The sequence below is a fragment of the Schistocerca americana genome, chromosome 11 (assembly GCF_021461395.2).
Source record: "Schistocerca americana isolate TAMUIC-IGC-003095 chromosome 11, iqSchAmer2.1, whole genome shotgun sequence".
NCBI classification, from domain to species: Eukaryota; Metazoa; Arthropoda; class Insecta; order Orthoptera; family Acrididae; genus Schistocerca; species Schistocerca americana.
This window is the reverse complement of record NC_060129.1, coordinates 102679925-102706005: the sequence shown is the minus strand read 5'-3', so window position 1 is coordinate 102706005 and position 26081 is coordinate 102679925. Positions and strand designations below refer to the sequence as shown.

At 41.7% G+C, this 26081-nt stretch overlaps 1 protein-coding gene across 1 annotated transcript in view; it reads right to left on the bottom strand.

Moving 5' to 3' along the window:
- LOC124553312 (ankyrin-3-like) overlaps positions 1-25867 on the bottom strand; it is a 46165-nt gene extending 20298 nt beyond the window's left edge. Inside the window, exons 1-4 of the mRNA XM_047127190.1 lie at positions 25025-25867; positions 24855-24902; positions 6128-6689; positions 1388-1537 (exon numbers count right to left, since the gene is read on the bottom strand). Coding sequence (XP_046983146.1) covers positions 1388-1537; positions 6128-6689; positions 24855-24902; positions 25025-25112 — 848 coding nt within the window. The 5' untranslated portion in view covers positions 25113-25867. The remainder of the gene's footprint in view (positions 1-1387; positions 1538-6127; positions 6690-24854; positions 24903-25024) is intronic.
- Positions 25868-26081: the final 214 nt, after the last annotated feature.

Sequence of the window (26081 nt, the reverse complement as noted above, 5' to 3'; positions counted from 1 at the left end):
GCACAATGCACGACATGCTTTTTAAAATGTCAGGTGGCAGGTCTTTAAATATGCAACAAATGTAATGCAATGTGCACTCACAGTTTTTCGTAAAGTCGTCTACCATTATCAGCTACCATCGATAATCGATTTGCATAAATATAAGTCGATATCAGGATCCATTTACGCAGAAATTTCCACATGCTGAGTCAAGATCTCTACCCACAACACCTGTGACACACTGTCAATTGCAGGGATTTGTTTACAGAAGACGTCGTACGCCACTACACACGACTCGACCTGACCACACGTGCAGGAGGATTGCCTGATTAACATGACCAGCCATCTTGACCATTATGTAGTGACCACCGAAAATTTGTCCCATACAGGATGTCGAATACATATTTCTCGCTCATCACAAGCAGTCGCCTTTACTACTAGGCTGCCTCGCAACACGATGCACGTGTGACTCCCAGTTTCGTTGAGGCTGATATTCCAACAAATGATTTCCAACAACTACTGCCAGACGACCTCATATTCAGCTCTCGTGGCAGACTGAACCTCCGTCTCTTACAGACGCCATTCATTCAATGGTGCTGTTCCGGCTCATCCCGTGAAACGTAATTAGAGTGTCTGCAAAACAAACATGGAAATAAAACTGACAGCTGAAAGTTTGAGCCAAGTGAGGTCGTTTGATAGGATGACCTACTAGTTAAGGCCGCTTGTTCCAAATGTACAAGTATTGTACACCCAGTATGGCGCAAGTTTTCAACTTTTACTAAATACTGAAACGTCAAAAACTAATTTGAAGAAAAAGTGCAGGAAATCACATAAAAATTAAACTTCACTCTACAACATTCCATAACCTTATTCTCCTGATGGATATTATTTTTACATCTTTTCCTTCATAATGACCCATCATCATTTCCTTTTGACGACCATAACGAACTTGTACATAATTATTTATTCGCATTAAAGTAATATTTTAGTTACAATGCATAGATGTAGCTGTAACACCAGTTTGATACAAATTTACTTTAGGAGATGGGAAACCACCACTGAAATGATAGCTTTCACCCGACACACCTATTCATTCACTAAATTTGTAGAGTAAAAGTTGTTTATGGTACCTTTGTCAAATAACTGCATGAGTGGACCAATTGTGGTCTGAACAGGTTGTAATTCACACTCTGTTCCCACCAAAATATCTCGAGAAACACTATGATACATGCTTACACAAACATCAAAAATTAACAAATAAAATTCCGTTTCTTGACAATTATAACTTCTATTTTATCGAAAAATACAATAAAGTGAAATTCTGTGTTTGGATAAGATCACTTGGCTAACGCCCTCATAAGTGGTATAGTGAATGTGGAAATCGTGCATGTATAGCGACAGTACTCACCGCAGGAAAGAGACGGAAGCATCGTCAAATGTGGGAGTGGGGCAAGTAGCTGTGTGCTTTGCAGCTGGAACAGGAGCCCTGCTGCAGTTTTTGTGGCCCATGTGCAGCTGACTGGTCTGGGTGACCTCGCTGTCTCCAGTGGCTGGAGTGCTGTGCAGAGACACAGTGTGTGGTCACGCAGTGCACACGGAGGACAGAGGGCAGCCCACTGCAGACAATGCTGCTGAGAGTTTGTCCAGATACAACTAATAGAACACACACTTTCAACATCAGTAGTGGGTCCTCTGAGACGAAGGACGTACCCCTGTGCTAATCGGTTTAGCCCCCACACTAGAAGCATCGCTTAGCAAACAACAGGCTGAATAAATTAAAGTACAAATAAAAGATACATGCTATGGTCAACATTTAGGTAGAACTGATATGACAACTAGTCATCAGCGTAGTTTAAATACATAAAAACAACATTCCCACAGAAATAAAAATGGAAATAATCTTTACATGTACAACTTGTACCATTATCATCAGATAGTATCGGTAGCTGTTAGGGACTTGGCTGTAGGATGCACAGTTGGTAAACTACAGAAGAGTAGATTCTGAACTGTGCACCAAAGGAAATTTAGAGAAGCAAGGGTTACAGAATGTGTGATACTGAGCAGCTATTCCCTTAATACGTTTAACTGTCACCAAAATAGGCAAGTAAATATATTTGTTTCACATTGGCCAACGAGCATTCTCAATAAACTAGCGAACATTGAGCATTAAGATAAAAAAAGGCAAAGTACTCTATACATACACTTATGCAAGATATGTAATCGGAAGTTGTTATTCGAATGAAAATAGAAATTCTGTTTAATTCTTATATTCTATATATACAGTTCTATGAGACTGTGATAAGGAGATTTGCTGTAGAACGAAGGAAAGAGTTGGATTTAAATTAAGGGGACATGGGTTACATAACACAGGAGACACTGTAATGTTGTGTAAAGACGCATTAAATCATTATTAGTCATTACATGTGACTAAAGTAAACTGTGGTTGCTACAAGTGAGGAGAAAATACAGATTGATAAGTGGAAACTCTATCAGTGATGGAAGCATACATCGGAAATTCTCTTTACAAACTACTAGGACTTTTAAAGGGGAGAGAGTACGTAATATTTTGTACAGGAACCCCGTCTGGAAACGTACTGTATGCATTCTACGACAGTTTGAGTTCACATGTTTAAATCATGCAATTCTGCTTCAGGAATTGAATTAGGCATGATGTAGTACAGTTATTAGGTAACAGTCCGAAAGTAAACATAACGAAGCATCCATTTATCAGTTCCGCACATTTGTTTTCATGAAAACTTAAACATTACCTTCTGCATGTACAGTATGCTAGGTTGATTTTTTGTTTTGAGGTAATGTGAACACACAATATTTAAGTGATAATACAAACAAGAGGCTTAGCTGATAAAGGGATCTTTCGCTGTGTTTCTTTCGAATTGTTATCTAATAACTGTACTGCATCACACCCAACTCAGCTGCTCAAGCAGAAGTGGATGAGTTAAACATCTGAACTGAGACCTTCGTAGGAGGGAAACGGTATGTTTCTGGACATGGATTCCAGTTCTCACTCCCCTCTACAAATCATATAAGTCTCTAAAGGAAATTTCTGAACACACACACACACACACACACACACACACACATATATATATATATATATATATATATATATATATATATATATATATATATATATATATATATATATATAAATTGAAAACCATTGGGCATTAGGATTTAATGGTGCATTTGTTAAGTGATATAGCATTTAAAAATGATAATGAGACAAAAGGTCTTATGAATACTCATATTGTGGGAGATGTATCTGTAACTGCAATGTATGGGCTAGGGAAGGTCCTAACACTGTGAAGTTCTTTGGGCAGCCTTTATAAACAGCATAGAGAAGTACAAGCAAGGCCGGCAGGTTGCTAGACAACTGACAGATGTTCCACCAAGAAGGACAAACAGCGTTTTGACTAATAAAACCACCTCTCCTAATGTGCTAGAGAATGGGAATGTCCAAATTACAGCATAATATCCTTTGGAACAACTGAACAAAATGCGAAAGGAAATGGGAAGCGTTGTGTGGATCTGCGCATTTTGTGGATCTTTCTGAGTTGTAGAGACTGGTCTGTTGTCTCCTGAAGTGGCCGCAGGCTGTTTGAGGAGTAAGTACCTACAGCTTCCTGCAGACGTACTTGTGTCACGTCCTGCAACGGAAGTCTTCTTCATGATTCGATTCAGCACCGCACCCTTCTTCTTGGAACCTAGCACACATCTTAAGACGTGTATCTTATAACACTGTACTACTTGGGGAGAATAAACAAAGTTTGTTCTGTAACCGTAGGTATATTTCAGAAATGAACATAGAAAGTGAAGGAGAAACATAGAAATCAAGCTGCAGTAGTAATGTGGAAATAGCGATCAGTCTGACCGTTTTCTGTACAGCACCTATTTTTTCCAAGGTTTAATATTTATGTCATGACAACATCAGAGATGGAAAGTTTTAAATTCTTTTCTGATCTCTTTGAACTGCGCTGCAGAGTTCCTGGTGTTAATGTCGGACTACACGCTTGTTGATCAACGCCATCTTTCCTTTATGCAGCATATGTCACTTGTAAGTATCTCATTGTGAACACCAGCAGATACAGCAGAGAACAATATATGTAATACTGAGTAAAGAGATTTATGGTGAATTGCACAGCAAACAGAATAAAGCCTGTAGGCTCGCTGCCCTGGCTGCTAACACTACACATCGTTGTGTGCGGTGTACATCTGCTGTGAGCAGCACATCACTGTGTCCACCACTGATGTGGCTCCTGCCGTCTTCACAGCAAATTTACCACTTATTCAGATACTTTACACCAGAACCTATAAGCCTCTTCCACATATGCAGTTCAGTACAAGTAATGACCGCAAATAATGTTAAAACCACTTATAAATCAACGAATAATTTAGTTCTAAGATGATTTTTTTAAGCTAACCTATCCGGTAATAAACCCAGTTGGATCTAGTACTTCTTTAAATCTAACAGGTGTGTATATTACAGTTTAACAAGTCAAGGCTGCATAATATTAAACACGAATTCTTTACAGACAAATGGAAATGGTAGAAAGCGAGCACGGGAAGACCAGTTTGGATTCAATAGAAATGTTGCAAGACGTGAGGCAATACTGACCCTACGACTTATAAGATAGATCAACGGTAGGTAAACCTACGTTTGTAATATTTGGGGACATAGAGAAAGCTTTTGAGAATGTTGAGAGGAATACTCTTTTTCTAATTTTGAAGGTGGCAGGGGTCAAATACAGGGAGCGAAGGCTATTTACAATTAGCACAGAAACCAGATGGCAGCTATAACAATTGACAGGCATGACAGGGAAGCAGTGTTTGGGAAGGGACTGGGACAGAGCTGTAGCCTATCCCTGATGTTATTCAATCTATATATTGAGCAAGCAGTAAAGGGAAAAAAAGAAAAATTAGGAGTAGGAATTAAAATCCATGGAGATGAAATAAAGACTCTGAGGTTTGGCGACAACATTGCAATTCTGTCACAGACAGCAAAGGACCTGGAAGAGCAGTTGAAAGAAATGGAAAAATGGTTCAAATGGCTCTGAGCACTATGGGACTCAACTGCTGAGGTCATTAGTCCCCTAGAACTTAGAACTAGTCAAACCTAACTAACCCAAGGACATCACAAACATCCATGCCCGAGGCAGGATTCGAACCTGCGACCGTAGCGGTCTTGCGGTTCCAGACTGCAGCGCCTTTAACCGCACGGCCACTTCAGCCGGCGAAAGAAATGGACAGTGTCTTGAAAGGAGGATATAAGATGGACATCAACAAAAGCAAAAGGCGGATAATGGAATTTAGTTGAATTAAATCAGGTGATGCTGAGGGAATTAGATTAGGAAATGACAAACTTAAAGTAGATGATGAGTTTTGCTATTTGGGGAGCAAAGTAACTGAAGATAGTCGAAGTAGAGGGGATATAAAATGTAGACCAGCAGTGGCAAGGATAGCGTTTCTGAAGACGAGATATTTGTTAACATCGAGTATAGGTTCAAGCGTCAGGAACCCTTTTCTGAAAGTATTTGTATGGAGTGTAGCCATGTATGGAAGTGAAACATGGACGATAAATAGTTTGGACAAGAAGAGAATAGAAGCTTTCGAAATGTGGTGCTACAGAAGAATGCTGAAAATTAGATTGGTAGATCACATAACTAATGAGGATGTATTGAATAGAATTGGGGAGAAGAGGAATTTGTAGCACTTGACTAAAGGAAGGGATCCGTTGGTTGGACATATTCTGAGGCATCAAGGGATCACTAATTCAGTATTGCAGGGCAGCGTGGGGGGGGGGGGGGGGGTTAAAAACTGTAGAGGGAGACCCAGACATGAATATATTAAGCTGGTTCAGAAGGATGTTGGTTGCAGTAGGTACTGCACACGATAGAGTAGCATGGAGAGCTCCTTCGAACCAGTCTTTGGACTGAAGACCACAACAACAACATTAATCTAACATGAGAAATCAATGAAAGCATCGCGAGATATCAAAAAATGTCTGTCAGTGATGGTGTATTTTGCAGCACACATACACGTAAAGGTACTCAGGGGCTGGAAATACACGCACACAAACAGAACTACACAGGACTGGACAACGGAGACATGTAGCTTGTCTTGTGTTTACCTGGTTTCTGCTGCTGGCTCAGACAGCAGCTTGAGCACTTCAATCAGATCTTCAGGCTGACAATGTAGCGCATCTGCCCAGCCCTTCGTGGCCATCACGTGTAAAATATGAGTCTCTATGAAGGCGGCGGCGGCCTTCTTAAGGCTGCTACAGGAGTTCCGAATAGCGAGCACAGCTGTGGTCACCGCAGTCTCAACAGACAGCTGTGAGGCCAACTGCTGCTCGCACTGTGCCTTCAGGCCTGACAAGCCGTACTTATCAGCCACGACCAGCAGCTGGGGGACCATTTTGGCCAGCTGCTTGGCCTGCAGGGTATACATGTAGGCCACGAGGTGGCGCAGCAACTGGCCCCCCACGTCTGGGACTGTGGCCTCCAGCGTGCCGTGGCTGAAAATAGAGGCGAACACGGGACACCTGGCGGCCAGGACGGCCCTGTGCGCTGCCAGACGGGTGTCGCCCGCCACCAGAGTCACCACGGCGCTGTCTCCAGCGTCCAGCAGGGTGCCCAGGTCCACAGTGGGAGCCTCTTTCCCCTCCTGGACCTGTCCTGCTGTGGGCGATTCTGAAACACAGCGTCACTGAGTAGACCCTTCCCCTTGCACAGCACCCTCCATGTGAGAACATGCTTGAGCCACAAGTGGATCTGCGTCAACCATCACTTCCTAACACTAAATGAACTAGACTTCGCCATACCCCTGGTAATACCATGTGGGTCATTTTTACCCGCAGTAGAAAACCACCATTTTGTTCGTATCTGGGTGGTATTATGAGTGTCTTCATGTTGACAATACGTCTCTAAAATGAATAGTACACGGTCAAATATGAATTTTCTCTAAGTCAACATTTTTTTTATTTTAAATGTTACAGAAGAAATTCCACAATATTTCGTAAATTTGGTAAAGCATTGTTGTAATGTTTTTCTTTATAAAAAGATTGAAACTGAATCAAAACATATTGTTTATGTGAGTATCAATAGTATTTTTCCTTTTATAGAAAAGATAAGCACCAAATATTAGTGAAACATTCTAAAAAGCAGTAGGTGACTAAAATGCTCTGCATTTTTTGTAGTTATTGCAATGAAGGAAATAAAACATAAGAACAAATTACTTCAGCCTATAATTATAAATATTTAAGTATATTTAAGAAAAAGGACGTGACAGAATTGCCTACTCTGAGATTCAGAAAGCCGACAACAGTTTTTGTTCGGCATCTTTTGCACACATACTTGTTGCACTTGACGTTTTATTTCCCTTTGTAGTTTTGTTGTCTGCAGGAAACCTGAATTTGAGAAGACCTTCGAACTCCGTATTGGCCAATGCCAGTATGGAGTGCCTGTAAGGGGAGACTGAGTTTTGTCTGAAGTGTGTAAGAGGCAGCGAGATCATCTGCTACTCTGAGGATAAGGTCCCGCCGTGAAATCTTCTTAGAGGTTTTTTTTTTTTTTTTTTTTTTGGTCATTAGTCTGCTGACTGGTTTGATGCGGCCCGCCACGAATACCTTTCCTGTGCTAAACTCTTCATCTCAGAGAAGCACTTGCAACCTACATCCTCAATTATTTGCTTGACGTATTCCAATCTCTGTCTTCCTCTACAGTTTTTGCCCTCTACAGCTCCCTCTAGTACCATGGAAGTCATTCCCTCATGTCTTACCAGATGTCCTATCATCCTGTCCCTTCTCCTTATCAGTTTTTCCACATATTCCTTTCCTCTCCGATTCTGCGTAGAACCTCCTCATTCCTTACCTTATCAGTCCACCTAATTTTCAACATTCGTCTATAGCACCACATCTCAAATGCTTCGATTCTATTCTGTTCCGGTTTTTCCACAGTCTATGTTTCACTATCATACAATGCTGTACTGCAGACGTACATCCTCAGACATTTCTTCCTCAAATTAAAGACGGTATTTAATATTAGTAGAATTCTCTTGGCCAGAAATGCCTTTTTTGCCATAGCGGGTCTGCTTTTGATGTTCTCCTTGCTCTGTCCGTCATTGGTTATTTTACTGCCTAGGTAGCAGAATTCCTGAACTTCGTTGACTTCGTGACCATCAGTTCTGAGGTTAAGTTTCTCGCTGTTCTCATTTCTACTACTTCTCATTACCTTCGTCTTTCTCCGATTTACTCTCAAACCATACTGTGTACTCATTAGACTGTTCATTCCGTTCAGCAGATCATTTAATTCTTCTTCACTTTCACTCAGGACAGCAATGTCATCAGCGAATAGTATCATTGATATCGTTTCACCTTGTATTTTAATTCCACTCCTGAACCTTTCTTTTATTTCCATCATTGCTTCCTCGATGTACAGATTGAATAGTAGGGGCGAAAGGCTACAGCCTTGTCTTACACCCTTCTTAATACGAGCACTTCGTTCTTGCTCGTCCACTCTTATTATTCCCTCTTGGTTGTTGTACATATTTTATATGACCCGTCTCTCCCTATAGCTTACCCCTACTTTTCGCAGAATCTCGAACAGCTTGCACCATTTTATATTGTCGAACGCTTTTTCCAGGTCGACAAATCCTATGAAAGTGTCTTGATTTTTCTTTAGCCTTGCTTCCATTATTAGCCGTAACGTCAGAATTGCCTCTCTCGTCCCTTTACTTTTCCTAAAGCCAAACTGATCGTCACCTAGCGCATTCTCCATTTTCTTTTCCATTCTTCTGTATATTATTCTTGTAAGCAGCTTCGATGCATGAGCTGTTAAGCTGATTGTGCGATAATTTTCGGACTTGTCAGCTCTTGCCGTCTTCGGAATTGTGTGGATGATGCTTTTCCGAAAGTCAGATGGTATATCGCCAGACTCATATATTCTACACACCAACGTGAATAGTCGTTTTGTTGCCACTTCCCCCAATGATTTTAGAAATTCTGATGGAATGTTATCTATCCCTCCTGTCTTATTTGACTGTAAGTCCTCCGAAGCTCTTTTAAATTCCGATTCTAATACTGGATCACCTATCTCTTCTAAATCGACTCCTGTTTCTTCTTCTATCACGTCAGACAAATCTTCACCCTCATAGAGGCTCTCTATGTATTCTTTCCACCTATGTGCTCTCTCCTCCGCATTTAACAGTGGAATTCCCGTTGCACTCTTAATGTTACCACCGTTGCTTTTAATGTCACCAAAGGTTGTTTTGACTTTCCTGTATGCTGAGTCTGTCCTTCCGACAATCATATCTTTTTCGATGTCTTCACATTTTTCCTGCAGCCATTTCGCCTTAGCTTCCCTGCAATTCCTATTTATTTCATTCCGCAGCTACTTGTATTTCTGTGTTCCTGATTTTCCTGGAACATGTTTGTACTTCCTCCTTTCATCAATCAGCTGAAGTATATCTTCTGTTACCCATGGTTTCCTCGCAGGTACCTTCTTTGTACCTATGTTTTCCTTCCCAACTTCTATGATGGCCCTTTTTAGAGATGTCCATTCCTCTTCAACTGTACTGCCTACTGCGCTATTCCTTATTGCTGTATCTATATCGTTAGAGAACTTCAAACGTAACTCGTCATTCCTTAGTACTTCCGTATCCCACGTCTTTGCGTATTGATTCTTCCTGACTAATGTCTTGAATTTCAGCCTATACCTGCTCCTAGGTACGCCTTACAATCCAGTATCTGATTTCGGAATCTCTGTCTGACCTTGATGTAATCTAATCTCAGAGGTACGTAACTTAAAAATTGTGCGAGCGTTAATCATGGCGAGGTCAAGGAAAAGACACTTACAGGGCATCGTTGGGTAACAACTCGGAGACTGTAGTATCTAGCGATTTGGTCAAAAACATCTACTCCATCCTTAGTGTCATTATAAAACTTCACTGTTTCTGGAAGTTACTTCTCAATATTCTCAGTCTTCTGACATCCAGCATGCATGTTACGCAGGATACGGATATCTTTTACCATTTCCCATCGTAATGTGTGAGGAGATGGTCGCCTGACTTGTGAGTGAGTTGCATACAGTGTGTCGTCTCCACTTCAGCGCTCATCTGCCTGTTTAATGGAGGTGAAGAAGCTGTCAGTCGTGACGTTCCATAAGGGCGATGCGACTGACATCTGCTGTAGTGTAAGAGAGCAGTGCTCCAGACAGTAGTGTAGGAGGGGCGTTGGGATTCTGCACTGTATAATATGTTGTCTCGAATGAAAAACAGCCCACAGTTGCTCAAAATTTTGTTTATTTTAAATCTAGACCAAGGTTTCTGCTATAATAATATAGCCGTCTTCAAAACTCATACACACAAATAAATGAATAATGTCTTAGACCAGCAGCTGTGTCAAGACCAATAAAATAGTTTCAAGACACATAAGCCTGTTTCGAACATAAATAAAATTACACATGGCAACGTATGTCCCCCGCCACTACCTCTGTTATACTGTCGCTGCCATGATGAAAGTAATGAAGTATAATATGCCACATGTTATTCTGTAGTTTTGCAGTGTTACTCCGCGTAGTTCTGCATGTCGCCAGTCCATAGAAAACGGAAAGCCTCGCTGACATAATGTATCATTCGACAACCGAATACTTCGTATTTAATGTTCTTTTTGGCCCAAAGTATAATATACTCTAACAGCTCGTGAATAACGTCGAGGCGTGCCCAGATCATATTTAGTGACAGCAAACCGGTGTTACCTCATATCAAACTGTGCGTTAAATAGGTATGGGTCAAAAATGACCCACATCGTACTACTGGTATAACAGATAAATTTTTCATACTTCTAGGTGAGTGAGCTAGGGGGGATGAAATTTTGGTAAGTTGTACAACCCCATAAATGATGAAAAGTCACGGGAGCGATTCGTCATGCGATGATTATAGAGGCGGGTAACGGCCTCGAAAATCCATTGTGGGTCAAAAATGACCCACATAGTACTCCTAACAGAAATATTGTTCTTCACAAGTCTGTACAACAATACGACATTCTTCCTGTGTCAAAATAATAAGTCACGTGAATACCCACATATCCTTAACGACACCATTTGATCCAGCACATCTTAGATTCCACCTTCAATGAAGTGGACAAAGTCATGACGAAACTGTATTACTAATGGTTTGTGACAAAACGGCGACAAATCAGCGTCCATGTACCTGTCGTGGATGGCCACGTACTCCGACACTTTGTTGCTGATTTAAGAAATAAAATCGCTGGAGGAGTAAAAAGCGAGGAAAAAGTAAGAATCCGAACAAAACATAGAAAAAAGATGTTAGCCTCTAAAACTGACTGCTAACACGCCAGTAAAATGCTTCCAAAAGCGCGTTTGTTGTGTTGCATCTTGTAAATGTGTGACCTGGACTCTGTGATGTAAGGAACTGAAAAACGGAATACTTTTGAAATGTGTTGTTAAAGGCACACCGTGAAAAGTCAAAGGGACTAATAAGATAACAAACAACGAAATCAATAAAATAATGCTGGCTAGAAGGGGTTTGTTGATTATCTGTTTAGGTGAAATGGACATATATATATATCATCAGAAAAATACCAGAGGAAGTCCACGGTTGAAGTTCGAGAATCAAACTACGAGAGATGCCAGCTGCTACAGCCACACAGAGGTGGCAAAATCATGAGATAGCGGTATGCCCTTTCACATATGGCGGTAGTCCAGCCTACAAAAGGTATGAAGCGGCAGTTTATTGGCCGAGCTGTCGATTGTATTCAGGTAATTCACATGAAAAGGTTTCCAGCTTGATTATAACCGCACGACGGAGATTAATAAACTTTGAACGCTGATTAGGAGGAGGAGGTAGACAAATGGGACATTCCATTTCGGAAATCGTTAGACAATTCAACATTTGGAGATCCACGGCGTCAAGAGTACCTCTGACCACAAACAAGGCAGTGGTCGACGGCGTTCATTTAGAGGCCGAGAGCAGCGGCGTTTGTCAGTGCTAAGAGGCGAGGAACACTACGCGAAACAACCGCAAAAGTCAATGTGAGACGTACGATAAACGTATCCGTTAGGACAGTGCAGCGAAATTACGTTAATGGGCTATCACAGCAGGTGGCCAACGTGTGTGCATTTGCATAACGGCGGGACTTCCCCTGCAGCCCTTCTCCTGTGCTCGTGATCCCACTGGTTGGACCCTAGACGACTGGAAGACGGTGGTCTGATTGGATGAGTCCCGATTAAAGTTGGTAAGATCTGATTGTAGAGTTCGAGGATGGTGCAGACCCCGACGAAGTCATGGCGCAAGTTGTCAACAAGACACAGCGCAAGCTGGTGCTAGCTTCATACTGGTGTGGACTGTGATTACATGGAGTGGACTGGGTCCTCTGGTCCAACTGAGCCGATCATTGGCTGGAAATGGTTATGTTTGGCTGCGTGGAGACAATACACGATCGGGCTGTAACTATGAGATAAGTATTTGTTCGCTAAGTATAAAAAAAAATTGATTATCACATGAAGCTACAACAATTCCAAAACTTTTCTGTGCCTAATGCAATTTATATATTTCCCCTCACTTTGCAAATTTGCCAATATCGTACATTCAACTTTATTTAGTATACTCTGCCAAAGAGGACGGTGTCTTCTGTAAGTACTGTTTGTTTTTCGCTATGACGAGTCTGGTAAAGGTAGTAATCAAAATGTTACAGCCCTGGAAAACTCCAGGTTTCTGGTGTGGAAGCATGATCTTCAATATTTCAAAATGGTTCTAATGGGTCTGAGCACTATGGGACTCAACTGCTGTGGTCATAAGTCCCCTAGAACTTAGAACTACTTAAACCTAACTAACCTAAGGACAGCACACAACACCCAGTCATCACGAGGCAGAGAAAATCCCTGACCCCGCCGGGAATCGAACCCAGGAATCCGGGCGTGGGTTCAATATTTCAACATCCAGGCGTGCAGTACTTACTATATAGCTACTCTAATCCATTGTCAAAATTTTGTTCACATGATGATGAACAAGGCAAAAGATATGAAACATCGCCAGAACTAAGGCTTGATGGAGCAGGTGGGAAGGAAACAGAAAAGGGCTAGACCCTCTCATCGATGTGGTGATTATCTGTGGATGTCAGGAGATTGCATTAAGGCCCCCTTAATGACTTAGATCCTACTGAAATTGATAAACAAGATGACAAGTACATGGGTAACTTTCGTGCAATTATAAAGCACGTTTCTGAGGACAGGCCTATGACTGTGCTGCATCTATGTGGGGGAATTCCTGTGGGCCTTATGCATTCATACAACAGAACTACCATTTAGCTGTTTATTCTCACTGTGGAGCTCATAATTTCTGCAAAATCCATCTGTTTTTCGTTATTGAGTATCCCAGTTGAAGCAAAAAAATTTCTTAGTTCCATTATTGTCTGTTTGAAAGGAAAATTAACTGTCACAATTTATAATTACAATCAGACTATACCTCCTCTGCGTTTCCAAACAAAATACAATTCAGTGGATTTGGCTCCACCTAGATCCCTGGAGCCGGAACTCAACATTGAAATGACCAACAATCAGTGAGAGCTGTTTTCCAACTCAGAAGCCTACTTCTCGCCGCTAAATTGTCGTCATCGATAGCGTAGAGACAGTAGCATGAATCGGCCAACTCTCGTCGATGGGAACTGTCCACAGTGATCCCTGGGTTTCCTTAAATAGTTATTCTCCAGGAAGAACCGTGCTGTCCCGTTCTAACTCGTGACCGGATACGGGCACGGTTTGCGATAAGGCCAGCGACCTCTTACTTTTGCCTGTCGAGATATCTATTGGTCTGTAGTTCTTGGTGCGCCTTCTGAAAATCTTGCGTGGCTGCTATGGACTGCATGAGTGTTACATTCTGTGACATACATGGTACAACCATAATTCATGTTGCCACTGCCCGCCATTCTCCCCCAAAAGTGCATCTAGGCCACAGCAGGCCCTGGAGGCCTCGACCGTGTTGGAGCATTCACCATTCTGGGGAAGGGGGGAGGGGGACGATCCACTTCTATTCATATGGGATGAGAGAGTGACGAATTGTGGCTGGCCACAGGAGGTCTTGGGTTGGAGGAAATGGTAGATGGCGCAAAGAGAGTCGCATTACAGGCATCTGGAGTGCAAGAAGGAGTTATGGCACCCATTAGTTGTTTGGATCCATGATGGGCCCATACATCATACATATGCCAGCAGCAACAGCCTCTTTGCAGCAACTGGAATTCAAACATTGCCTGCCAAATCAAATGGAGAATAAATGGAGGGTGTCCACAGCTGCACTGGATCCTGCAAAGAAAACCTACACAATCCATTGATACAAGAAGGTATGTGGCTGTTCTGATTCTAGGGAAAATGGTGATTTGTGAGGATGACCATGTGGACTGATGAAATTAAATTGAATAGCAAGAATCAGAATTCTGCTGATGATAATTGGGGCCATTGTCAGTGACAAAGGCTTGTGTGACGCCTTTAAGGGCGAACAACCATGCAACAATCTGGATCGTCTTCGCTGAGGTTGTGAATGGCATGAAAAACACAAAGCAGAACCCACTGCTCACAATCAAAATCAGACGCCACACAGATCCAAGGAATGGGCCAGCAAAGTCCAAATTGAAGACAGGACCAATGAGTCACCATAGGAGGCCATGGAAAATACTGACAGGAGGGCACAGCTTGCTTGTTTTGACATGTGAGGCACCTTTTCACCATTCTCGCATAAAATGTCTCCATACCCTTCCAGTGGATGTATTGTTAGGAGAGTCAAAATGACTTCCCAATGCCATAGGGTTCTGGGAATGAGGACCTGAGCATGGCCCATCGCGACCTTTATCAGCGCAATGTGATGCAAGGATAAAGACTTTTGCTGCGTGCCGGCCGCGGTGGCCGTGCGGTTCTAGGCGCTGCAGTCCGGAACTGTGGGACTGCTACGGTCGCAGGTTCGACTCCTGCCTCGGGCATGGATGTGTGTGATGTCTTTAGGTTAGTTAGGTTTAAGTAGTTCTAAGTTCTAGGGGACTGATGACCTAAGATGTTAAGTCCCATAGTGCTCAGAGCCATTTGAACCATTTTTTTGCTGCGTGCTACAGAAGGCTTGGAGGTCTGGATACATGAGACATTACTTTGTCTGCAGGCTGTCTTTCTGTTGTATAATGCAAATCCTCCTGGAGGACATGGCCTGCCACTGTGTGATATCCCACAAAGCGTGCATCACTTGGAAGATGGGTTTTTGATGATGGCAGTCTCACTGTCCTCATGAAAACAGACTTCTGGATCCTCATGAAATTCTGGGTTGTGACTAACATGAAATCGCGATAGGATATCGGCATTGGCATGGGTGGCATTAGGGTGATATTGGATACAATAGGCATATCCTGAGAGAAACGGGGCCCACAGTGGCAACTTGCTGAATACTTGAAGAGACGCATTAGAGGCTTATGATATGTCATGAGTGTGAAACGGTGGCTATAGATGCAGGCAGGGAAGCGTTTGCTGCCAAAGATGATGACCAAAGCCTCCTTTTCTATGTAGTTCCTCTATCCTGCTGTAAGTGTCTTGGATACAAATGCAGTGGGTCGCTCCACGCCATTCTCAATATGGGACAAAAGTCTGCCAGTCAGCATCGGCCACTGATACCAATGGTTTCGTTGGATTGTATGCCATGAGACAGGTAGGTCGAAGAGGCCCTTCTTCAGGTTTTGGAACACCTTATTGCATTAGGATGGCCACTTCGAGGGAACTCTGTTACAGAGCGAGTGGTGCCAGCATCGCTGAAGCATGGGGCATGAATGGTCTATAACAGTTTGGCTGACTTCGGCTGGAATGCATCTAATGAGGCTAGTAATTTTTGGATGGTAGGCACACAATGTGGTGTAAGCCATATGCCTGAAGATGTGTCCTAAATATTCGATCTGGTGGATGGAAAAATAACATATGCCAAGTTTACAACGAAGGTAAGCTTCTGTGAATGGGGAGAAGAGCAACATCAGCAGTATACTTTCCTACAACCAGAAAATTGTCAAGGTAGCTCATGGTCTCTGAGACGTCCTTTAAGTGTTAGTCATCGCCACCCGCCACCCCCCCCCCCCCCCCCCCGTGAACCATGGACCTTGCTGTTGGTGGGGAGGCTTGCGTGACTCAGCAATACAGCAATACAGATGGCCATATCGTAGGTGCAAACACAATGGAGGGGTATCTGTTGAGAGGCCAGACAAATGTGTGGTTCCTGAAGAGGTGTAGCTGCCTTTTCAGTACTTGCAGAGGCCACAGTCTGGATGACTGACACTGATCTGGCCTTGTAACACTAACCAAAACGGCCTTGCTGTGCTGGTACCGTGAACAGCTAAAGCAATGGGAAACTACAGCCGTAATTTTGCCCGACGGCATGCAGCTTCACTGTATGGTTAAATGATGATGGCGTCCTCTAGGGTAAAATATTCCATTGGTAAAATAGTCCCCCATTCGGATCTCCGATCAGGGATTACTCAACAGGATGTAGGTATCAGAAGAAAGAAAATTGGCGTTCTACAGATCGGTGTGCGGAATGTCAGATCCCTTACATGGGCAGGTAGATTAGAGAATTTAAACAGGGAAATGGATAGGTTAAAGTTAGATATAGTGGGAATTAGTGAAGTTCGGTGGCAGGAGGATCAAGACTTTTGGTCAAGTAAATACAGGGTTATAAATACAAAATCAAAGAGGGGTAATGCAGGAGTAGGTTTAATAATGAATAAAGAAATAGGAGTGCAGGTAAGCTACAACAAACAGCGTAGTGAAAGCCTTATTGTGGCCAAGATAGACATGCAGCCCATGACTACCACAGTAGTACAAGTTTATATGCCAACTAGCTCTGCAGATGATGGAGAAATTGATGAACAGTATGATGAGATAAAAGAAATTATTCAGGTAGTGGAGGGAGACGAATATTTAATAGTCATGGGTGACTGGAATTCGAGAATAGGAAGAGAAGGAAACATAGTAGGTGAATATGGATTGGGGATTAGAAAAGAAAGAGGAAGCTGTCTGGTAGAATTTTGCACAGATCATAACTTAATCATAGCTAACACTTGGTTCAAGAATCATAAAAGAAGGTTATATACATGGAATCATCCGGGAGGTACTAGGAGGTATTAGATAGGTTATGAAATGGCAAGGCAGAGATTTAGGAACCAGGTTTTAAATTGTAAGACATTTCCAGGAGCAGATATGGACTCTGACCGCAATCCATAGGTTATAAACTAGATTGAAACTGAAGAAACTGCAAAAGGGTGGGAATTTAAGGAGATGGGACCTGGATAAACCGACTAAACCAGAGGTTTTCCAGAGCTTCAGGGACGGCATAATGGAAGGATTGACGAGAATGGGGGAAAGAAATACAGTAGAAGAAGAATGGGTAGCTCTGAGGGACGAAGTAGTGAAGCCAGCAGAGAATCAAGTAGGTAAAAAGACGAGGGCTGGTAGAAATCCTTGGGTAACAGAAGACATATTGAATTTAATTGATAAAAGGAGAAAATATAAAAATGCAGTAAATGAAGCAGGCAGAAAGAAATACAAAGGTCTCAAAAATGAGATCGACAGGAAGTGCAAAATTGCTAAGCAGGGATGGCTAGAGGACAAATGTAAGGATGTAGAGGCTTATCTCACTAGGGGTAAGATAGATACTGCCTACGGGAAAATTAAAGATACCTTTGGAGAAAAGAGAGCCACTTGTATGAATATCAAGAGCTCAGATGGAAATCCAGTTCTAGGCAAAGAAGGGAAAGCAGAAAGGTGGAAGGACTATATAGAGGGTCTATACAAGGGCGATGTACTTGAGGACAATATTATGGAAATGGAAAAGGACGTAGATGAAGATGAAATGAGAGGTACGATACTGTGTGAAGAGTTTGACAGAGCACTGAAAGACCTGAGTCGAAACAAGGCCCCAGGAGTAGCCAACATTCCATTAGAACTACTGACGGCCTTGGGAGAGCCAGTCCTTACAAAACTCTGCCATCTGGTGAGCAAGATGTATGAGACAGGCGAAATGCCCTCATACTTAAAGAAGAACATAGTAATTCCAATCCCAAAGAATGCACTTGTTGACAGATGTGAAAATTACCGAACTATCAGTTTAATAAGTCACAGCTGCAAAATACTAACACGAATTTTTTTTTACAGGCGAATGGAAATACTGGTAGAAGCCGACCTCGGGGAAGATGAGTTTGGATTTCATAGAAATGTTGGAACACATGAGGCAATACTGACCTCATGACTTATCTTAGAAGAAAAGCAAACCTACTTTTCTTGCATTTGTGGACTTAGAGAAACCTTTTGACAATGTTAACTGGAATACTCTCTATCAAATACTAAAGGTGGAAGGGGTAAAATACAGGGAGTGAAAGGCTATTTACAATTTGTACAGAAACCAGAAGGCAGTTATAAGAGTTGAGGGGCACGAAAGGGAATCAGTTGGTGGGAAGGGAGTGAGACAGGGTTGTAGCCTCTCCCCGATGTTATTCAATCTGTATATTGAGCAAGCAGTAAAGGAAACAAAAGAAAAATTCGAAGTAGATATTAAAATCCATGGAGAAGAAATAGAAACTTTGAGGTTCACCGATGACATTGTAATTCTGTCAGAGACAGCAAAGGATTTGGAAGAGCAGTTGAACAGAATGGATAGTGTCTTGAAAGGAGGATATAAGATGAAAAACAACAAAAGCAAAACGAGGATAATGGAATGTAGTCGAATTAAGTCGGGTGATGCTGAGGGAATTAGAGGAGGCAATGAGACACTTAAAGTAGTAAAGGATTTTGCTATTTGGTGGGCAAAATAACTGATGATGGTCGCAGTAGAGAGGATATAAAATGTAGACTGGCAATGACTAGGAAAGCATTTGTGAAGAAGAGAAATTTGTTAACATCGAGTATCGATATAAGCGTCAGGAAGTCGTTTCTGAAAGTATTTGTATGGAGTGTAGCCATGTATGGAATTGAAACATGGACGATAAATAGTTTGGACAAGAAGAGAACAGAAGTTTTCGAAATGTAGTGCTACAGAAGAATGCTGAAGATTGGTAGATCACATAACTAATGAGGAAGTATAGAATAGAATTGGGGAGAATAGAAGTTTGTGGCACAACTTGACAAGAAGAAAGGACCGGTTGATAGGACTAGTTCTGTGGCATCAGGGGATCATAAATTTAGCATTGGAGGGCAGTGTGTAGGGTAAAAATCGTAGAGGGAGACCAACAGATGAATACACTAAGCAGATTCAGAAGGATGGAGGTTGCAGTAAGTACTGGGAGATGAAGAAGCTTGCACAGGGTAGAGTAGCATGGAGAGTGCATCAAACCAGTCTCAGGACTGAAGACCACACCAACAACATAGTACCTCCAAAAAATTGATGTAACTTTGGCGATGCCAAACGGAAGCTATGTATATTGGAGCAATCCAAAAGGAGTGGCTATGATGTTTATGATTTTAGTCTCCTGGGTGCCGTGACGCAGCGTGAGGTGTAGATACGCACCATGAAGATCATTTTGGGCAAATAAGCATAATGAAGGTCATTTTTGGCAAATACCATAGACCCAGCGAGATGTAAACAGTCTCCTGAAGCATGGGAGTGGTATATCTGACGACTACAGATTAGGCATTCACAGTGTCCTGGAAGTCATCACCAATGCAGCCAGCGCCTGATGGTTTCTCCACAGTCAAATAGGAAGGGCCCTTTGGCTGTGTGTTACTGGGATGATGACTCCCTCATCCTGAAGATGTTGCAAGTCCTGTTGATGCTTATCCTGGTATGCAAACTCGACGCTACGGACCTTAAATAATTTTGGAGTTTGGAGCTGCAGTAGGTGTAAGGGATATATGCGACTGGATCCCCAGGATGCTCACTGGCAGAACACTGGTCCTAATTTAACCAAGATGTAGGTGGTGTAGGGAGAGGCCCAGTGCTTGGACTGCATCAGAATTGGTGCAAAACTCAAGCCCCAAGGCATGGAATAAGTCTATGCTGGACAGGTTAGAGACCTGAGGGGCCACAACCATCAGAATCCAAGCTGGAGTTACTGTAACGCCACAGTAGCGTTTGCTATGGAAAAGTCCTCTAACAGGTATGTCCTGTAACAGAAATGGTGTTTTTACTAAAACTACATAACTCTGTTGTGAAGGGGTGCCTGGAGGAGACTTAATGGCTTGTGTAGCCCAGTCGATTACTGTAGCTGATGACCCAGTGTTAGTCTGGAAGTTGACTGGCTTGCGTTACAACTTGACTTGTATAGACAGCAACTGAGTGGACTGCAAGAGTATATATAGGTACCAGCGCCGCTTTTGTAAAATATGGTTGGGAAGAATATTCCTTGGTGTCGCCCAGTCACCAGTCCACAGACATAGAAGTGGAGGTGTGGCAAATTTCAGCTTTGTGGGCACACTAACAGCTAGTAACACAATTCACCTTGTGGAAATGGCATTGAGGACTGTCCCTGACTTGTGCTACAACCAATGTTCTTCCAATTTGGGTTATGTGGCAAATACAAGAATTGGGTCTTCGATAAAAGCTGCTGCTGTGGCAGCCTGCTCAGAAGCTCGAATGATAGGAAGTCATGAGATTAGCAATGGATCTTTGAGGTTCAGAAGATTCTATTGGAGGTTTTCATCAGGAAAGTGAGCTAAAATCTAGTCACAGATGAGAGCTGATGCACAAGGGATGCATTGTGGCACATGGGGACCAGCATTCCTGGGAGAGACCCCGGACCCTAGATATTGATTTAGGAATGTAGATTCTGACAGCTAAAGAACTTGCATTGAGCCGCAGCAATGTGTATCTGAGCATTGAAGTTTTATACGGCTTTCATGCATTCATGGCTGGACTATGGGTGCATGGTTCATGCATTGGCGAGGCCTTTTGATTTGAATTGACACTGTCCACCTTGAGGGTCTCCAGTTGGCCAGTTGGCCCAGCCTATGTGCAGAGGCTGGGGAGGGGGGGGGGGTCACCAGCAGCTCCACCTACTGCATCAGGCATGCAAGTTCCTCACAGCTCCAACTTCACCCACACTCTATAATGTTGCTCATCCCACTTATTTCCAACCGTTTAAGAGCCACAATGCCACTTGCGATCCACGTGCAACATGTACTGGAGTCCCTCAGTGAGGAGCCAGTACTGCTCCAAATCGAGGGTTTTAACTGCCTGCTGCCATGGTTACTGGAGAGACCCAGAGTGATTTTAGATTTGGGGCGCTACAAGAGAGATTAAACTCCTGCTTCCGCTTTTAATGAGATATTTTCTGACATTTTACCTGGGCACCACAACAATATAGCTGTTTTTATGCACGCATCGCTACAGGGGGATCCTGTTGGTTGCTACGTTTTTTTGACAGATCTTGTCCTCAAGATCAGACTGCCTTAAGCGTTTACTGTCTTTTATGCAGAATTTTATGCGATCTTGCGGTCATTGGAGTAGGTGAGACGTTCTTCCAGTGATAAATTTCTTGTGTCATCCGATTTTCTACGTTCCCTTCACCCTGTGAGACGTTTGTACTCAGCAGGGAAGCTAGTCCCTGCTCCAACTACAACGACTGGGGATTTAGGTGTCTTTTTGCTGGGTACAAAAACACATCGGAATTGTGAAGAATGAAAGGACAGATCTGGCCGCCAAGAGGATTGTCTCGATTCTCAAGTATTACAGTGTGCCATCCTCCTGTATGCTATCACCTCGATGTTGAGCTTAAGAGAGTCTTGCATCAGTGGGAGGGTGAGTGGCTGGAGGAGACTTTGGTCCACAAAGAAAGCTCTGTTCTGGAGAACAGATGTAGCGTAAGTGCATAGGAAACACGACAGAACCCAAAACACATGTGCTGCATTCCACTTCGTAATGTATTCAAGAGTTAATAAGAATCTAGATACTTGTATAGAATTCTTCTACCTAGGAAAAGCGTTCTACAGCGTGAAATGACTAGAAATACTGGGAAATTTGGGTATACAATAATATATATAGGAACACAAAAGAAGCTATAAGAACGGAAGACTATGAGAAAAGAGATGTGCTTAATGAGGGTGTAACTTAATGAAACGGTGTTTCTCCGCCACTGTCTAATCTGTACATTTAGGAAACCGTAATAAAATAAAAGACAAGCGTAGGAGTAGGATTAACAGTCATGGTTATAAGTGCCATGGGGAAGATTCGCTGAAAACATTACTGTCAGTGAAGATCGGGAAGAATTATTTGGTCTGTTGTGTGGAATGGGGAGTCAAATGAATGCAAATATGTACTTAGTGTGAACAAATGAACGATTAACGTAATGAGGAATACCAGAAACGAGATTAGCGTTAAATTTAACGTCAAAGTCTGGGATTACAAAATAGATGAAGGAATTTTGCTTCCTTGAAAGCAAAATTACAGATGAAGGACAAAGTAAGGCGGATTTCAGAGGCAGACATGCAGAGGGAAAGATGGCTTTCCTCCGTCGAAGGTGTCTACTACAACCAAACATAAGGAAAATATTTCTAAGATTTTACGTCCTGGTACGAATTTTCAACATGGAACGTGAGATAACCAGTTCTACTCTGAAAGTAAGAGGTTGGCACAGGGAGGAAGTTGCGACAGTGCATCAGACTAGGCAGAAGGTAAATGACACAAACTGAACAGATACATGAGATGCTCAAATGTCACTGACATTAGACTTGCAGTGTATATCCTACAACAACTAACTCCCAATATTTTACATGAAAGTTATGAGTCACCTGTCTGTAACCACTGGGTAACTCAACCAAACCATCCTGCCTTCCAGAAATATACATCACATGATGTGGCAGTACATCATGTAAACAGCTGAAAACCTACTCTGGAGAACTAGATGGAATACATAGATTTCATTCATGTTTTAATGCAACACTTCACCACAGTTTTGGTCTTATCAAAACGAAATACACCATTATATGAACTCTTTAGAAAAAGGTGCCCTACACAAAATTCCAGGGAACTCTAATTGGATGTTACAAATGTGGAAAACCTCAAATTATTAAAATAATTAATTCATACAATCAAATGTATTGAATTCTTTGCAATTAGGAATAAAAATAATTTGACTTTCCGAGGAATATTCCTATCTTTGTATTTGTGTATACCTTAGAGCGTTGACACAGAAATTGTTCTTCTGTAAATAGCTTGCGTGATTTGACTAAAGCCTTTGTGCTGTTCAGCCTGCTATTAGCAATTATAAAATCAGTAACTCATCAGTTAACCGGCTAAAAACTTGTCTCATCACAGGAAGTTTCTGTGACATCAGAACAAGGAGTTACATTTTTGTATAGCCTAGCGTCCCCTTATGCTTCAAATTTCTGGTAACAATCTGCACACAGCAGGCGTTAAGTATGTGTGAAATTAAATTAATGCTTACAGACGACACCAACGTGGTTACTTAAAATTTATGATCTACAGACATCAATTACGTCCCATTCTAGAATGACATTTTGTTTACCATGTGGTTCCTTTGAAACAGTGTACATATCAACTACATACTGCCGGCCACGGTGGTCTCGCGGTTCTAGGCGCTCAGTCCGGAACCGCACCACTGCTACGGTCGCAGGTTCGAATCCTGCCTCGGGCATGGATGTGTGTGATGTCCTTAGGCTAGTTAGGTTTAAGTAGTTCTAAGTTCTAGGGGACTGATGACCACAGATGTTAAGTCCCATAGTGCCCAGAGCCATTTGAACCATTTTTGAACTACATACTTCTTCGAAAATGTGGATCAACTTGTAGTTACTTTCTGTAACGTATTGTTACAGAAAGTAAATAGCAATAATTTGATGGACATTCACTCAGATAGCAATCATAATAGGGAACATGACATATCTCACACTGTGAAGAGGAACATGGTTTATTATTGATTTACTATTGTTACTAACAAGAGAATCATAATGCTACTGGTATAGTTACAGCATGTGCCATGTAACTGGCTCTTAAGGTCATACCTGTCTTCCTAAAATAACCATTATTTACAAGAAAAGAGAAACTAGTATGTTGTTCAAAATAAACTGAAGGAGTAAGTGCTACAAGTTATCTATATAGATGGGAATACTTAACACTCCTTCAAAATTTACTGTTTGTGTCCATGTGAAGGTTCTATGGAACTATGTTTTACATGAAAGCAAATCTTCAGCTGAACCACAATGATGACATCCACTATTAATTTAAAAACTCTGCCACTGATGAAAGAACACGTTGGAAGCAAATGTACCATAATTTTGAACCCATATCTCAATGAATTTAAACAGATAAGAAACAGGATTATAAGGTAGTCAGCACAAGCATTACAATTTCTGATGGATACCTCGTGAGATGATTACCATTATCAGATTCCTGTTTTTAATTGGTTATATAAATATTGTGAACGTGAGAATGTTCTTCTGTACTCAATATAAATTTATGGAAGACGATGTACAATGTACTACTGTAATCCTGGAATACATGTCAAATACCTGTATATCACGACTACTTATGTGAAATAGATTCTGTTTAGCTTCGTCTATTCATGTGTTATATTGATCTAGACGGGACCACTAAACCTTTATGAAAATAATTTAGAAAAAGGCCATGATTACCACTCTCAAGGTGTACCAACACGTATGTAACACATATGTAAACTGTATTCCAACTCATACCGACTATAAAAACAAAAGTAATAATATAGAAACTCAGTGAACTTAGAGATTTTATGCATAATAATCAAATGACCCAAATCACTTATTAAATCATCAAATACGTCTACCGATGAGATAAGTTTGCACTGCATGAATTTCTTGAACCATGAAAAGTTTCTGGAAGTAATGGAAAATTATGACACTTACTCATATTGTCAGTTCCAAAGTGGTAGACTGTGACTTCGGGATCTAATCCTGAAAAACAAATATATAAAATACTTAATGAAAATATTGAATATGTTTTTCATTACCTACTAAAACTGGTTATTCATTATCATATACAGACTTATGTCAATTTATACAAGTAAAATCTTTACCTGTACTGGGATGAGAGTCGCTATAGTCGGCAGCAGTGAGAATTGCGACGAAAATGCAGATGAACCAACTAACGCTTCTGCAGAACATGATGTAAGGACAATGCTGTCAGGCCAAATAAACAACTGCTGGAGAATCTGTAAATTTATGAGTAAATATATCTCCACAATTCATTTACTTTCAACAAACTGGATAGAAAATCTAAATTAATATAATAACCTAATTTGGATTACGATGGTTAATGCGGAAACCACACTAGGAGGTTCGAGAAATCGTTAAGCTAACTATCCAAGAGTACTCTGTCAAAATTTCAAAGCGAAATTCGCATTCGTACAGAAGGAAATTCTTCCCATATAAGATTTATCAGGGGATGAATTACTGGAGAAATGTGTAGGTGGCCACACACAAAATGCTAATGAAACTTTTAATTCCACTATTTGGTGATTAGCTCCCAAACACTTGCACTCCGGACTAAAAGTGGTTGATTTGGCGTCGTATTTAGCAGCTGGCTTATTCAATGAAGGAAATTCATCCCTTCTGATGGCCATGAACGAGGCAGGAATTTTAGGAGACACGTAAAGCTTCAGTTATGCCGAACAAATGGATAACCAGGGCGTATGCTGGCAGAATCGACGTAGCTCATTGAAACGAAGGAAGGTCGGATAGCTCGGAAAGCACTGCTGCAAGCGCAAAACGAAGCCTCTGAGAAAGAAGAAGGATTACTATATGGCTCTGGAATCGCAGATCAATTGGTAAGCATTTTACATTATTGTTGACTTCCTTGAATTTCCAGTTTCCAAGAATTGATTTCTCAAACGCGTTCATCTCCAAATGACTATTTTGACATTTGCGTCCAGTCTAACTCAAAAAGTATTGAATCGATCATTATTAAATGTGATAATATGATTGTGTATGAAATTACTAATTATATGAACCAACTTATGAGGAGATGTCACGATTGCACGGGTATTTTTCTTCGCCTAAATGGAGAAAAAAACGTGAAAATCGCAGTAAATTGTTCCAACGCCTGCACAGTTTTTAATTTTCATTATTTTCACC